The sequence below is a fragment of the Pantherophis guttatus genome, chromosome 3 (genome assembly GCF_059756535.1).
Source record: "Pantherophis guttatus breed Tessera chromosome 3, ASM5975653v1, whole genome shotgun sequence".
Lineage (NCBI taxonomy): Eukaryota > Metazoa > Chordata > Lepidosauria > Squamata > Colubridae > Pantherophis > Pantherophis guttatus.
This window is the reverse complement of record NC_142065.1, coordinates 105,973,557-105,991,060: the sequence shown is the minus strand read 5'-3', so window position 1 is coordinate 105,991,060 and position 17,504 is coordinate 105,973,557. Positions and strand designations below refer to the sequence as shown.

Sequence of the window (17,504 nt, the reverse complement as noted above, 5' to 3'; positions counted from 1 at the left end):
ACATTATTCTTTTTTATACTTTTTTATACAGAATATTTTTATATATTCTGAAATTATACCTATTAAAAATTATAAATTTCATTTCAAATGTAATTTCTAAAATACTATAGATGGTGTTACATATTTTTGAGATTTTTTTTCTTTTTTTACTTTACATGTCTACCATATTTGTTAAAATATGCCTTGTGTTTCATGGTATTTCCAAAGATTTGTTAATTGAAGCACATCGTACTGTGAATTGTACTTGGGTTGTTTGAACTTACATTGCATTTATTTTGGACTATAATAAACATACTATTATTAATATATGTGTTTATTTATTAAAAACAGGCATCAAAATATTTCAATGGAGTTTACAATCAAATATATGTGGTGCAAGGCAAGTTTTAACATAAATTCTAATTTAGAATTTGGTTTCAATTTTTTTTTTGGTCTGGAAAAAAAACACATTTGACCTGAAATCAACATTCTTGTATCAAAATTCTTTATCATATTCTGAGAAAAATGAATAGTGGTTCTATTTCCATGAACCATTCATAACTTTGATCACATTCCAATAACATATAAATCATCCCCTTGCAATTGTTTTTGGTTAATTTTTTGCAGATCCTTTGAGATTATGCTTATTTCTTAGACTTTTATACATCTTGTAACTGAGCCAAGGAAAGCAACCATTTGCTGCATAATAAATAATTGTGTCCAATTTCCCAGGCACAATAGTTCAAACTGCAAACTGGCCAACATGCTTACTAATTAAATGCTCCCTTAGAGAGCAAAAAAATCCAAAGAAAAGTTATAAAGGAGGCAAATATATGAAAGAAGACTTCATAAAACAGGGACTTTTTTGTCTTGGAGGATTAGATAGAGAAGACAGGACATTCTATGGTAATTATACCAAAGAAATGTCTATAGGTGCTTTTCAGTAATTAAGAATAGCTTGGAAAGGTTTTTCTCCCTGTCTTAATATACTAAGTCTCTCCTGCCTCTAGTTCCTCAGTGCAGTTCTGGCTATGAGGTCAATCACAAGACATTGCCTTATAGTATTAATTTTTCTACTAACTACATTTTCATGAACATTTTTATATGTGCTGCCATGGAAAACAAATCACAATCTTAGTTGAAGCCATGGGATGTGGATACAGATAGTTAGAAATCTCAGAACATGTGCAGGAGTGACAAAGGAAGCTCCACCAAGTTTTTATAGTTGATTTAGATGAGAAGATAAAGAAAGGTTCATCAAATCCTCAAACAACACAATGCTGGGAGGGATTGCTAATACCTCAGAAGACAGGCTCAGTGTTCAAAGGGACATTAGGCCCTTCCCTACAAAATACTGTTCAGTAATGAAAAGTATCTATTTCTGCATTTTGGGCAATACAAGATAGGTGGTACCTAGCTCAACAGTAATGGGCAGGATCTTTGTAGACCATAAATTAAACCTGAGTCATCACAGAGATGTCTTGGACTGCATGAAAAGTATAATGTTGAAATCATGGGAAATGATAGTTCCACCATATACAGTGGCAGTTATACCACACCTGGAATACCTCTCCAAGCATCTGTCCAGTTTTGGTCACCACAATACAAGAAAGATATTGAGGAACTGAAAGTATGCAGAGAAGAGCAACCAAGACAATAAACTGCTTGGAGAAAAAATATGATGAAAAACAGTTTAAGAATTGGGCATGTTCAGCCTAAAGAAGAAAAGGCCTAGGGGGGACAAAATAGAAGTCTTCTAATACTTTAATGACTCTGGATTTATTCTCCACAAGCTTGCAGACAGGGCAAAGCCAAATTGGTGGGAATTTTACAGAGACAGTTCCAAACTCAAAATAAGGAGGAATTTCCTGATCATGAGTGCCATCAATCAATGGAACAACCTTCCTCCTGGGTTGTATTAATCCATCACTAAATGTTTTCAAGCAAAGGTTTGATGATTATGATCTGAGGAGTCCTACTCTGGGCAAAGGATTGGACAAGAAGGTCTGAAGGGTACCTTCCAACTCTATATGTTCTGTGACTGACTCAGATTTTTTAAATGAGCACTACCAAGAGAGGCTGATTAGGTAAGATATTTACCCTTGCAAGTTGAAATAACAAAATTTCCAATTATATTATTATTTCCTTCTTTTGTCATAGCAGGCACCCAATACCTACTAGATATTTAATCCTTACTAATATTGGGGGCGAATCATTGGCCCCCACGGAAAGGGCTCGCAACTTGGGCATCCTCCTGGATACACGGCTGTCTTTAGAAGAGCATATGATGGCCGTGGCCAGGGGGGCTTTTTATCAGGTCCGCCTGATACGCCAGTTGAGTCCCTTTCTAGATCAGGATTCCCTACGCACGGTCACTCAGGCACTCGTCACTTCCCGCCTGGACTACTACAATGCTCTCTACATGGGGCTCCCCTTGGGGTGCACCCGGAGGCTCCAGTTGGTCCAGAATGCGGCCGCGCGGGGGATTATGGGAGCGACGGGGCACTCCCATGTGACACCTCTCCTGCACGAGCTGCACTGGCTTCCTGTGGTCTTCCAGGTGCACTTCAAGGTGTTGGTGACCACCTTTAAAGTGCTCCATGGCTTAGGGCCGGGGTATCTACGAGACCGCCTTCTGCCGCCAATAGCCTCCCACCGGCCAGTTTGCTCGCAGAGAGAGGGCCTCCTCAGGGTGTCGTCGGCCAGACAATGTCGGCTGGCAACCCCCAGGGGGAGAGCCTTCTCTGTGGCAGCACCTGCCCTTTTGAACCACCTACCCCCAGAGATACGCACAATACCAGAGCTCCGGACTTTTTGTCGGGCCCTGAAAACACATCTATTTCATCTAGCCGGGCTGGCTTGACCCCATCCTTGCAGTTTTAAATTTGTAATTGGTTTTAACTGGGTCATTTTAAATTAATGGCCAAAATTATTTAATGTTTTTAAATTGCTTTTAAATTTTATATGTTGTATTTTTACTGTGGCTGTTCACCACCCTGAGTCCTGTTGGAGAAGGGCGGTATACAAATTAAAAATAAATAAATAAATAAATAAAAATAATATGTAACCTTCCTTTTCTTATGCCTAAACTAAGTAACTCTGGGGGTGGAAAGAAAGAGAGGTTGAGGGGCTATAAAGCTTGCCTAACAAAAGCAACCCCTTTGTGAGTCATGTCCATGGACTACCTACATTGTCATAGTCCAGACTTACCACACTGCTCTGAGACTCTCAGATACTATAGTTATGGAGTTTATTTGAATAAATGTTTCTTAATTGTAAGCATCCTGGCATCTTTCCTAATGTTCACCTTTTTTAGTATCTGACCTACAATTGCACTAACTAGCAACACAATAATTATTGTTCTATGACAATGTGGAGTATTGCACTAGCACCAAAATAATGTATCTCTTGTTTATATTTTTCATAAGATTTGTTTGACATTTTTGACTCTATACCATCATTAAACTAATTGACCATAAAATATTTGCATTTTTTCTAGTGAGTCATATCTATATTACAAAACATTAAGACTGAACAAACAATAGGATTCAGAAACTGAGATCTGGGAATTTTTATACCACAAGCACTTCTACCCCATATCCACTGTTTCACAAAGCACCAACCCACTATTGATGTCAACACAAATCCTGGCCTTTGCACATATGTATATTAAATGATTTGTCTCACAATGCACATTTTGATTATCCCCTTGCCTCCTACCAAAAGAACCTATGAATTTAAGGAAAAATGCTAATTATAGTAAACTAATAGCTCCAGATAAACTGGAACTAAAACAGAATTATACTGACTCAATTCTAAAACAGATGATAGCATGATAGCAGTTTGAGGACTGACCCAAGACTAATGCAAAAACTAGTGGAAATGACCTCTGAAAGGGATCACTTACCAGTTAGAAAATCTGGATCAGGAGTAGGTTCAGACAGCTCCTCTTGGCACTGATTCTCTAGCGGAACAGTGGCCAACATTAGTCCATCTGGCAGCTGTTGCTCCAAGCCACGAGCAAAGTTATTCATCCTGAAAGTGCCAAATGAGAAGTTCAAAGCAAAAGTCAGTTCACAAAATCCAAACAAATCTATCTATAGCTATTTCCTAAACTAAATTCAGCAGAATACCAATATTCCTTGTACAACTTATACAATACTGTAAATACCTTCAAAGGCTTTGAAGGTTCTGCCATTTTGTCTTCAAAATATATTCATGAAAAGTAGACTGTTCAACACAATTTGAAACCAGATCAAATTATGACAACAGATTGAGTACTTCACCCATCTCTAAGCTTTTCCAAATTTCATTCTAGATGTTGAAATATGCCACCATGTGCAGGCTCATAGATCTCATTAAAATCTATAATCAATATATCAAAGTTAAGTAGAAATAAAGAGTATCATGAAAACATTTTATTTCAATTGTTCCTTTTATTATTATTTTTTCTTTTTTGAAAGGTCGTTCTTCAAAATTGTTTCAAAATCCTACATTTTAAGTCTACATACAGTGTCATCAACATCAAAGGATTCCTCATGACCATTAATGCTGCCAGTGGAGCCTTTCTTTGGGCTCCATTTTTGTCCACCAGCTCTTACAAATTGAAGGATTAAAGAACCGTGTGAATGCAGAACCAGCATGTGTAGAGCTTTTCTTCAAAAAAAAAAAGTTAGACTTGTTGAAATTTCTTTTGCTCCAATAAAAAACTTTACCTACAGAGAAAAGGGCCCCTCACATGTTTTAATTCTTGACTTAATAAGTAAATGAGGATGTGCCAATCACCTGTAAGAAACATCATTAAATAGAACTCTTGTTTCTCCAGACTGTCATTATCTATCTAGAAATTATGATAAATTTGTGATAAAAAGAAAACCAGTGTTTTTCAATAGAATTTAATGGATAACTTCAAGGAGTATTTCTTCTAATCCCATTAAAACTCCTTTATTATACACCTACCCAAGATATCTTTTAAAACATGCAATCGTTTCATAGATAATATGTTCTCTTGATAGATAGCATAATTGCAGAGGGCTCTGCATGAATATTAATATCTTTAGGAATTTGAACAGTACTAGAAAAAGGTCCTTCTAACAGAAGTCATCCATCTCTGAAAGATATTCACTTGAGGTCAAATCCCAGGTCTTACTGAGGCAAGTGAGGAAACCTGGGAATTTTTTTAAAATAAGGTTTTATTAATTTTCTATTGTCTACATTTTGTTAGTGTTTAAATAAACATCGTGTTGTCTGGGTTATTTTATTTGCTTAGCAGTACAGATTGTGTTCTCCACTCCTTTTTTCAACCACTGGTAGAATAAGTTTCAGGTTTGATAATATTCTGTATCTTCTTTCTGTTTAATCTTCAATGTGAGTTGAAGGGAAATTTTAATTTGCAAGCTGCTTTAGCAGAGCTTTGTATTGCTTAACGTATGATGTAAAAGCACTATGAATAACCCGGTGCTGATAAAATACAAAGAACAGGACTTGGAATCCCACAGAACAACAAGCTTTTTTTCTAATATAATCATCACCTGAATGTCCCCTTCAGCACCTGCCCAGGTGCCAACTCACGAGTTTGATTGTTGTAGCCATAGAACATTTCTCCAAAGAGAGTTTGATTCATGGGAAGCTCTCGGCTCTCTTCACAGTCAGCACCCCCTGGACAGGACTCAGAAATTAACTGACAAGACCGGCCATCCATACCTAGCTTGTAATCTTCAATGCATCTGCCAAAGAATACAAGAAAAACTTTAAAATTTTTACAAGATTTCTAAAGAGAAATATGTTTTGTGTTCAAGGAAGAACCTATAGCAAATATGGTCACACAGGTGAAAAACACAGTACCTCTCTTACAGATTTGAAAAATCATGTAAGATTAATATTTAGATCTAATTCCATGATTTTTCATATTTCTGACCTTCAGCAAAACTTTTCCATGCATAACTTTTGCGCCAAGTAATGCCTGATGCTGGAATATTTCTTAAAATGCCCCTACCAATATACATGGAGATAAAAAGAACCACACTGACATTAGTATGTGGAATTCAAATGAAGAAATTATCTCTGTTAATTGAAAAATGGACATAACAAAGTAAGTGAATAACAGAACCACTGAACAACAGTTGAGTGAGATGATCAAAACCTGTTAATCCCTAACTGCAACTTCTACTGAAGAAATTACTAAAATCCAGAACATGAACTGCAACTCAGCAACAACTGGAGGCCCATAGATTTCTTTCTTTTTTTTTTAATGACCATGAAATGTCTCAACCTCTGGTTGCTAAAGACAACTCCTTAATCTGCTATCAGGAACCCTGTTATTAAAATTTTCATGGTAAATAAGAGTTTCTTTCACTGCAACAAAATGTATTATGATAGGATTGAACAAAAGATGTTAAATATTAGTGGTATGCAATACTCTGTCATTCCAAAAAGGTATTTCAGAACATGTAAAGCTATGATTAGAGCACCTGTCTGCAACTCTTTAAAGTAGCTGCATTTAGGATCATACAGCAGCTGCAGAGATAGCTGTGTGATCTTGAGAACCAACAAAATTACTGTACATACAGATAGAGGCTACATTCATATTCTCATGGGCTTTCAGGAATTGAATTTAAGTGCTGGGAAATGTTAATAATTTTCCAGGAAAAAAGAATGAAAGGGTTCATGTGCATACGCCAAACATATGACCCATGCTATATATAATTATTGCTGCAGTCAAGGGAACATATATGAAATGTATAAAAAAATTTAAAGACAACCATTGTCATATATACATTTGTATGGGCTACATTTGGCAGGTTTCTTCAGGAAGGAAGACTTATTATTTAGATACCACATTATAGAACAGAAAGCAATAGTTAGACAAGATTTAAATAGTAACAAGGATACGCAGGGAATGGTAAAAAAAAAAAAGTCAAGACGGCAGTCACAACAATGTAATTAAAGCTCTACCTGCAACCCACAATTTTAATTGCACTATCACAGCTGCCACCTTAACTTTTTTCTACTGACAATCTTACATATTAAACTTATTATTATATGGAATAGTCTGGAATTCATTGTTTTGAAATGAGTAGCAGTGAAAGGAAGGGTACAATAAAGCAACCTTGAAATAACACAACATTTGCTACAAATGTGCTACCCCTATGCATGTAAATATTGAGGTGTGTGTGTGTGTGTGTGTGTGTTCGTGTGTGTGTGTCTTATTTGTATATCTGGATATGGTTTGGAGTAAGGTCTAACTCTAGAGGATATCAGAAATGTTTGTGGAACTCACCCACAAAACATAAGTATGTTGTACAAGGAAGGGTCTTCTGGTAACGGCATCATATGCTGCAGACAGAGTTGCTCGCAACCACCATTGAATCCATCTGAACAATCCACTCCTATGTGGCGATCGTAGCAGCCCGTGCCGTCTTTCATGGGGCTAAGGCCAGGGGGACACTAGCAGAGGAAGAAGAATAGCAACACGAACCAGGTGAGCATAGATTTTATGCAGAGCAATTCCTTTGCACTGCACAGTACACAAAAGGGTTCATTACGCCCAACAGAAACATCACAAGTGTTATAACTGTATTGCTTGTTCCACATGCTCAGTTTATACAGTGAGAAGAAAAACTGAATTAGTGGTATTATTTCATCTTATCATTGGCACTGAGATTTGTGGTAGCTTCTTGCAAGTTTTCTAGTCAATTTCTGCTATTTAATTCTACAGTATCATTCACACTTTGATCTTACAATCCATGTTGCAGTTCCTTCCTGTTGCAAAAATCTCTTCATTTTCATCTTTACAGTTTCTGCAACCATTATTAAAGTGTATAACCTCAAATACACATCAACACCAACCAGGGTGATTAACAGTCAGAGCCAGCACTCTATTCCCTCCAGTCATTTTCAAGAGGAAGATGTGTTTGCAGAGAACTACTGTATGAACTAGGTGTTGCCTCGGGCTACCTTAGAAAACAGCCACACTCTGGTTTATATGCTCAGCCATGAAATAGATGAGATCTAGAGGCTCTCATTAAGTAGAAACTACTTTTTTCAACTTGTTTTAGTTTTGAAATTGCCCAACCTATAAACAAGTCCAACTGAAGTGAATTAAAGGGCTATAAAGCTGACTGATAATACCATCAATAAGGCTTTGCTTTCAAGTGGGACGTTTTGTAGGATAAAGTAGGAAGAGCTGCAGGCTTTTTCTCCCCTCCCCTTTCTTCTCTTTTGGCACATGTGGATTTCACAGAGGATTTCCATCCGAAATGTCTTTCCCCTCGTGATCCTGTGATGAAACTCACACAATAAGACACAGGTTGCTCGATGACATTAATTCTGCAATTTCCAGAACAAACGGTCCCCTGTAGGCTCACTAGACTCGCATTCTGCCCCATGTTGTTCCTCCTCCATCCATGCCAGCTGGAACGGCTACGCACAGGAGAATTCTAAATGTTTGCATAATGCCAGCAGTCAATGAGAAGACCCAGATGTTTGGGGTGATGGCAAACAAGCAAATGAGGAGCCTAGGAATCCTGCCCAGCACCCATCCTCATCAGAGTGACTTCCCATCTGGCTGACAGGATGTGCTTCAAAGTTAGGGGTGGACAAAAGAGACTTGAGTATATGTGCGTTTTCTACTGATTGATTTCTTTGCAACTCATGACTTACACAAGGGCTTAGGAAATTACAGAAACAAGAATAATCTTTTTTATAGGAATGCTTTTGCACGACTCCCTATTAAGTGATATAGGTCTTTGGCAGGAGAATTTGCAAGTGAATTGCAAGCTCAGCTTGCACAGGTAAAAATATAAAATCCGCGCCTTAATGTGATGTTGTCTCAGCTTTCCCCTGTATGCCAGACACAAATTCATGTGTTAACTATACTATAATTGGAGTAATATTACAGGGTGATGTTGCTGGGAGAGATTGGTGGCTTTGTTTTGTCTGCTAGTTTATTTCTTACAGCAATGTTTCTTAACAGTGGCAGCTTTAAGATGTGTGAACTTCTACTCATGTTGGCTGGGGATTTCTGGAAGTTGAAGTTCATACATCTTAAAGTTGCCAAGGTTGAGAAACATATACCACCACAATTTATTCCACACTAAAATTCAGAAAGACCATCTCCTGGGCCCTTTTTAGGAAAATTCCATCAGTGCCTGACAAGCTCTCCTTGTATTGCTGCTAGACTAGGTATGTTTGGCTTGTCTTCACAATTTATTTCGTATAAACCCAAATGGGACTTTTATAATTCCATGTTTATGGATTTACTTTCTTACAGAATAGATAACTGGATTCTCCTTCCCTTTCAGCTCCCTTTGGTTACCTTTTCAGTTTGAGAGTCAGTCTGATCTAGTGGTTATGATGTAGAATTAGGACTCAAGAGATGCAAATTCAGGTCACTCCTTAGACTTGGAAGCAGACTTGGGGGCAGTCAGGGTTATTTTAATGGGGGGGGGGAAAGAGTAGTAGTAGTAGTAGTAGTGTGTGTGTGTGTATGCGTGTTTGCTTCTAAATATATTTGCATTTGTACAAGTATGTTTGTATATAATGTCAGTGTTCCAGAAAGTCCCCAACTCCAAGTAAAAACTCCGAAGTTCCATTTTATTAAGAGTAGGTATACTGGCACATTTGGGAAAACCCGAATCTGAGGGCTCTGGGTTTTCCCTCAGTAAATCAAAACCCCAAATCCAGCCCCTTCACCCATCAGTCTGTCACATGGTCCAATCATCATCCGTCCCAACTTGAGCCATTCCTGCAACCACTCCTCCTCTAAATGCATAAACACCATGACCTTGACCGAAGGGAAGAATGCTATTATGTCTAACTATATTTACTCTCCTAAATCCCCCCTCCTACTTTCCCAGGCGCATGGAGTTGGCAGCGTGGAAGCTTCTGGTGCTAATATGGCTTCCAAAGCTGACATATACATTTGTTTAAAAAATCAAACTGCCTTGAGCACAATCTAACAAATTAAAAATGAATTAATATCCTTTCATGTTGATTTAGTGTTTAACTCAGTCAAACCATATTGTGAGTCATCAGCAGAAAATTCCAAGAATGGCAATTTTCTGCATCCTTTCTAAATTCCCACCATACTACAATATTCCAATCTCAGGATTTGTAGCCCAATTCATCTGAAGGAAAGCAGGTTGGAGAAAGCTGCAATATGTATCCCTATTTTATCGCATTTGTTTCCTTCCCATATGCTATTTTTCAGCAGTCTTGCCAATTCCTTAGTACCAAACCTGTTGGCATAGTAATTCAAGAGAAATAGAAATATCCTCTGAAAATTTTAGCTTTTGTCACACAGTCACATTTATATAGACCTGTACTTTCCCCCCAAATTTAGTAAGTGTAGGATATTGTAAAAACTTGTGTCTTAAGGAAGCATCTTTCATATTTCATATCCAATAAAATGCTGTTGTAGACAATCCTTTTCTATACAGATGTTATGGAGTGCAATAAATTCTATACATTATTTTTTGTTATACAAGTCATAGGTGAAGATTTGTTGACATTCTAGGTATAGAGGTTAAGACACTGTTCCATTTGTCTGTGTGTGTGTGTGTGTGTATACAGTCAAGTGTGTGCATGTGTCTGTGTTGTACTTCTAATATACTATATATGTTTATATTTGTAACTTATTGTTTTAATAAATTATACCCTATGTTTTTTTGTATTTTTTCACTTATTTTTAAGCACTTGTTATGTATTTTTACAACATATGTATTTGTGTGTTTTGCTCCTCTTACTTTTTTCCTTTTCTGCTATTATTTTAAAAGCAATAAAAATATTATTGGAAAAAAACCCCTTGTGGACATGGTTCTCTCCAACGGCTGTCTGCTTTATCTCATTGCACCACACCAGCATTGAAACTCCAGAGAACAGGATTTAAGATTTGCAGATATAACACGTTGACTGTTCAAGACCATGATTTCTATATTAGATGTATTATTTATATGTCTTGTCACATCTTCCATGAATATTTCTACCTCACAAAGAGGCACATTGGAAATTATAATTATAGATTAGCACTGGATGAACAGGTCTGCCAGTTCTGCTTTCTCTCATGTGTAATTTTCTTTTCTTTTTCTTTCCTTCTTATTCAGTTTCAAGATCTTTCTGTAAGATAAACTCAGGCATCTCAAAGGAAATTCTTAGCCATTTTTGCTTGGTATTATCTACATTGACTGGCTTAAATCTTCAAGGTTCTAAACTTGAGGCCACAGAAGGCCTTTTTTCTCTCTAAAGATACCCAAGATTAAACTATGGGCCTCTTGCATATAAAGTAATGAGGTATGCCCATTCCCTTCAAGAATAATGGATGAATAAAACATTCTGGACTTTCAGATCAATAGGAAAGATATGCTGTTGTGTGTGTTTTGTGTGTGGAGTTTCCAGATCGTTTTCATACAATTAAAGGGGTGAGAAATTACAAGAGAGGGAAGACATTCCACTATTAAGCCAAAACACAAGAATGTCTGCAAAATGCATTAAGCATAATGCTATGCTTAAATGGAAAATGAAATACAGCTAAATTATATGCAAGAATGTGTCCAACTGCGAGACTGCAAAATTTCCAAAACTCAATTCTGCATCCCCACGCCAATCTTAAAATTTCATCATCAGATAGCAACAATTATCACTGAATTACTTTACAAGATTTGGCCACAATAGCAACATGTATTACTTCATGGATTTAAGGAACAGAAGCATCAAGAGGTTTTCATAAATGTATCATTCTGATATATCCCTAATATTAATTCATTGTTTAAAATGGATATAAATTTGTTTAAAACTGTCTGCTACTGACTAAAATGATTATATATTATCAGTTTAGGGTGTCTTGTCTATTATATATTTGCATTATGAAGCAAACTGTAATGTTAAGAATGTTTTATGCATGAATATATGAATTATATTATTAAATGTTGTAATTGTGTGTGTTGTCTAGCCTGAGTACTACAGAGAAGGGAATTCTATGTACAGATTCCTCCTCTTAATCCATACTTCTGCTGCTGTCAGCACAGACTCTCTCAGCAGCTATTTTAGAGGTGGCTGTGTAAAAATATTTCCATTTGCTGATCCCTTCACTAATTCTTTTACACATCCATCTTTGGCACAATGTCTCTCCCAGCACAAAAGCAGGTGAAAAGGGAAAATGTCAGCACTAAGACACATTCAACAGCTTCACAGTCAGAGTATGAAGCAGATGGATTGCTTTCCACCTATTTCTCATGCCAGCCCGCGTGCAAAAGGGGGGGGGGGCAGGAAGATGTGCTGTGAGTCAATGAGATACAGTGCAGAGGTGGATGAAGGGAACATCTGCCACAAAGCACTTAGCATGTATTTCCTCGTAAGAAATGAAATTGGCAGATGCACAAAGACAGCAGGCAAGGAAGGAGTACACTCTAGAGAAAGAATTAATTTCTTGGTTCAGTCCCCATGTTACTGCTTAGTAGGAGAATGTCAAAGCCAAAACTTGAGGAAAGCATTTACATTTTCTGATCCACAATTCTTTAATGGCACTCTGTATAAGCACAGAAGCTTTCTTGTTCCCGTAAGAAGCAATCTCGGCTAATATAACATGTAGATTTTCTAAAGCTTAGAATTAAAAGATGCCTAGCCCACAGAGGTTATCCTACAACTTTCCTTTCATAGTTCAGTGCAATGATCCATGCTATTTTCCATGTTTTGTAGGTTCTCAGTTTTCTTTCCTGGAGGATCTCATAAGCTCCATCCAGTTAAGACTTGCTCAGTCTCCCTATTCCTTTTGACTTATTCACGCTTCCTTTAAATATTATCCATGCAATCTGATCTTCATTCTTCTCTCTATATAACCAGACCACCTCTACAAACCCCTTTTATACTGGTTCACTTCTATATTCAGTCAACATTCATTTATTGTTCATTCATTCTTGACTCTATCATTTCTTCTATCACATGCATAGCTTTTCAATGCATTCAACTTACATTTCTCCTAACTTAAGTACCTACTTGTAGTTGGTCGGTATGTCTGTTATGTGGCTCACTGGTAGTTCTACTTCATTAGTCTTAACTACCTTCTCTCTCTTAATTACCATCCAGCCACATTTCTCCAATCCTAATGTTCTCAGTGTAGATCAAGTAGATCAATGAGTTGATGTCTTGATTATTCTTAGCATAGTTTGATGTCTTTCATGCAGAGGAGGTGGCTCACAGTAGTTGTACTCTTAAATGTCAATCCTGTCCTTGTGATTATTTGGCTGAGAAGGTTCAAGCCTATGCAAAACAGCAGTAGGGACAGTGCATCACCTTGGTATATGTTGTAGTTGATGGTCACTTGTCTGAACTGTTTTGAGTTGACTTCCAGTATTGTCTTCCATAGTCCCAATATATTCTCGAGGAAGGTCCTTTGTGTTCTGTTGATTCTGTATGGAGCCAGGCATGATAGATCCATGTGTGTGGCATTGAGTCATAGGCTGTCCTGTAGTTAAGCCAGGCTGTGGTCAGAATGGTTTGTCTAGACTTTAAGTCTTGGCCAACTTCTGTATCTATGAACAAATGGTGTTTTGAACCTCCCTGTTGTTCCTAATGTGTCAGCTTGATGGGTATGATGCCTGAGAGGACCTTTCATGTTATAGGGAGGTAGGCTATTGGTTGGTAATTGGACAGTGCTGTTCCGTTCTTTCATTCATGGTCTTTCATGATCAGCACTATCCTTTCTTGTGTCAGTCTGGGTGGAAATCTGCTGTTAGCAGCTGGTTCATCTATACTGCTAGGCATTCATGCATAGCTGTTAGTTTATTTAGCCACTCTGAATTTTGTCTGGGCCACATGCTGTCCAGTTCTTCATATTCTTGACCTACTGTTGCATGTCTGCTACTGGGATGGTGATTGGTTCATATTTTGGGAGTTTGTTATGGTGTGTCCTCAGATCCTGCACCCACTGATGTTCTGTGTCTTCTCTGTCTCCCATATACAGTATTTTTCCAATACTGTTCAATTTATGTCAAGAATCAACCTTCAATTCCCTATTCATGCAAAACACTGCATAGTTCATGTATATTCACTTTACTACACACTTTCTCCAAATCAATAAATATTTATTATATTTTTCTCACATTCATATGTTTCTCAATAATTACTGAAGAGCAACAAGCTGATTTGCATACCACTTGCTCAGCATGAAGCTGGAAAGCATTTCCCATACATATCTTCTTTCCCAATATTATTCATTAAATCAAAATTCTGCCAAACATATTCTCAGGCACACGTAGGAAACTAACTCACCTGTAGTTTTTGCATATAAAAGGGAACAATGACTGCATTCTCCCAATGGTCAGGCACAGTTGCAGGCTTTGCACAACATTAAACAAGCCATATAGCCAATCTGTGTCAAAATTACACCCATATTTTAATGTTTTCTGTTAGATCTGCTGTTTTACCAATTCTTCAATACTCTCATAACATTTATTATTTCCTTTATATCATTTTTTTTTCTCATGGCATTTATAGCATTTGTTTCAATTCCACTGCTAAATATAACACAATTGTACCCATCCAAAAGTCTACAATATTCCTTCCAGAAATCCCTTTCTTCAGTTTTATCCCAATCACATTTGTTTAATCCATTCACTTTGCAAAATCCTCATACTGCAAACAGGCTATTTTTTTTTAATGGATTGGTAGACATTTGAATTCATAGGTTATCACCTAAAACACGATGCTATGCTAGCATACCATAAAATCATATGAATTTCTATAAAGAGGCTTAGGATCTGGGTACTTGCGGGACCACCTACTACCACCAATAGCCTCCCACCGGCCGGTACGCTCCCATAGAGAGGGTCTCCTCCGGGTGCCGTCAGCCAAACAATGCCGACTGGCAGCCCCCAGGGGGAGACCCTTCTCTGTGGGGGCACCTACTATCTGGAACGAGCTCCCCCCAGAGATACGGAGGATCCCGGATCTACGCACCCTCCACCACGCTTTAAAGACCTTACTATTTCACCAGGCAGGCCTGGCCTAATTTTCTCCCTCTTTTAAATATCTTTTAGTATTTTATACATTCAATTTTAAATTGGTTTTAAAAGTTTGGGGTTTTAAATTTGTCGGGGCCAAAATTATTTAATTTGATTTTATTCTACTTTTAAATTTTGTATGTATGTGTTTTATTGTTTGGCTGTGCACCGCCCTGAGTCCTTCGGGAGTAGGGCGGTATAGAAATAAAATAAAATAAAATAAATAAATAAATAAAATAAAGAGCAAAAAGAACATTCTAGTAAAAAGCTTCTCCATCAGGGATTCTATTCTAGCACTACAGAATCCATCATCCAAATCTGAATGATAAGGATTTGTAGACTATGCAGCAGTAATCTATATATTCCTCACCTCTTTGATGGCAAAGTGTCCTCAATCCGGACATTTTGCATTCTGTAGTTTTCCTATCATTTTAAGGCCATGTAATAGAACAGATAAACCTTGATCTAAAGAGAAGCATTATACAAAGGACACTATCTCTGGAACTCCAGAACATTTTTTCTAATGGTTACATTAAAACTGCAACGTATTATGCTAATAAAGAAATGAATCACCCATTCTCAAGTCACTTTACATTCATTTAAGGATCTGTTTGTAGATTAAAAATACATCTACTGCAAATGTAAACTGCAAGCATAGGAACAGATGCTTGCAACATTCTTATCATGCAAATACACACATTAGGATGCGAAGTATAAATGCTTCTTCCTGCCAGGTGCATAGAGAGCATCAAACTCCGTATGTTAATTATATAGCATGCAGCTTCCTTTCTAGGTTTTCTTTACTCTAAAAATAAATTAATAGAGGCTCCCCTCCACCCATTTCTTTAACTGGAGGTGGTTGAGTGGGAACGGAACAATTTGGCAAAGTCACTGGAGAGAGAAGTATTACATTTCCTTTGTCCTATGTAGATCATGATCTAGATCAAGGCCTTGAAACTTTATTTGGAGCAGAAGAGAACAAGTGAATTCCTCCAGGAATAATTTGTTAAAAGATTGCAGAGAAATAATGGGGCGGGGGGGGGGGGTTGAATCATGGGGTAATTCAAGAGCAAAGTTGTTTATCGTTCTGTCATGACCATTCCTCCCTTTTTCCTTTTCTTTCCGACACACTCAGTTTCCTCAATTTCATTTTTGTTCTCTTTCTAACAATATCTTCCATCTTATCATAGCAGGGAATGAAAAGAAAGCTCTTATTGGAAGTCTGAACTTAAGACCATGTAGTAAGATAGATGAATAAACTTTGATCTAAAGAAAAACCATCATACAAAGGACACTATTTCAAGTTCCATTTACATTAAATTTGTATCATGCATTTTGTATCCTCTTTGCAATTCATTCTAAGCAGAAGTGAACAACCTACAGGATGGAGGGCAAGGGCTTTTGAAATGATATTGATGACCACATCCTGTAGGTTGTTCACTTCTGCTTAGAATGAATTGCAAAGAGGATGCAAAGTATATGGTACAAATTTAATGTAAATGTAACTAGATTCTCAGGATAGCAAGCCTAGCATATTCTCAGGATAGCAAACATATAATATGAAAGACAGCCTTAAATACATGTTTACAAATGTAATAGAATAAAGAACAGTTACAGAAGTTAATGTTCAACACAAAGCTGGAACATAGCATGTTTTCCATGGTTTTAGTTCTATTCTGTGAGCAGAAAACTGGAGTCATCTTAGAAAAATAAAGCATTGTGTTATGCATATGCTTCTTTGCGAAATGTATTACAATATACAATTTGTACTGATCTGCTGTCTTAAACAAGGCAAAGCGAGGATCTCAGAATTAGTTTAAATCCCGAAATCCTCGATTTGCCCTGGGTAAGGTAACAGATCTTCGTATGTTGCATGAGGATGCCATAGAATTATAATGCTCTGTATCAAGAAGCTCAAATCCAAGAGAACTCCATGTGTCAAGGAACCTTTTTGTCTTATTCTTATCTCTCCAAAAGGTCCTTTCATAATTCCATATCAAGCGCATACGAACCATACATCCAGTGGAGTCCAATTTTCGATCTGCAATGCAGCGGAAATTCTTGCTGCAACCCCCATTATCCTTGGAGCAGTCCCGAACTGGGCCAAAAGAATCCAGGAGAACCTCCAGGTTGTCAAAGGAGGAGGAAGTCATCAGTTCCTCCCTGCGATGTAATGAAACGTATTTGCAATTACAGTAACACTTATATGTTAATAAGACAAAAAAACAGTAATTCAGAACGCCAGTGGTTCAAAGATCACTGATGAGTGATATAAACAGAAAAGAGCCTGAGACTGATGAACTGTAATTCTTCCCATTTTTCATTAACTCTCTTGAACAAGTGTGATGGGAATCAACCCCACAACAGAGGCATAAGGTTCTCCATTGTTTGACTGAAAAGCTTGCAGTTTAAATTGTTACTATAAAATAGAACGTGATAAAAGGCACAGAAGAGGCAAAAACAAGTGACCAAGATAACATGAGATTAACAAATCATTAATGATCACAATAATGATTTATACAAAGAAAT

General features: G+C 37.2%; 1 protein-coding gene across 2 annotated transcripts in view; it reads right to left on the bottom strand.

The window, feature by feature from the left end:
- ASTN1 (astrotactin 1) overlaps window positions 1–17,504 on the bottom strand; it is a 220,969-nt gene that overhangs the window by 49,017 nt on the left and 154,448 nt on the right. For both annotated transcript variants that reach the window (XM_087890143.1, XM_060690146.2), the window contains 4 exons: window positions 16,988–17,138; window positions 7,259–7,425; window positions 5,511–5,705; window positions 3,887–4,014 (listed from right to left, as the gene is read on the bottom strand). In XM_087890143.1, coding sequence (XP_087746269.1) covers window positions 3,887–4,014; window positions 5,511–5,705; window positions 7,259–7,425; window positions 16,988–17,138 — 641 coding nt within the window. The remainder of the gene's footprint in view (window positions 1–3,886; window positions 4,015–5,510; window positions 5,706–7,258; window positions 7,426–16,987; window positions 17,139–17,504) is intronic.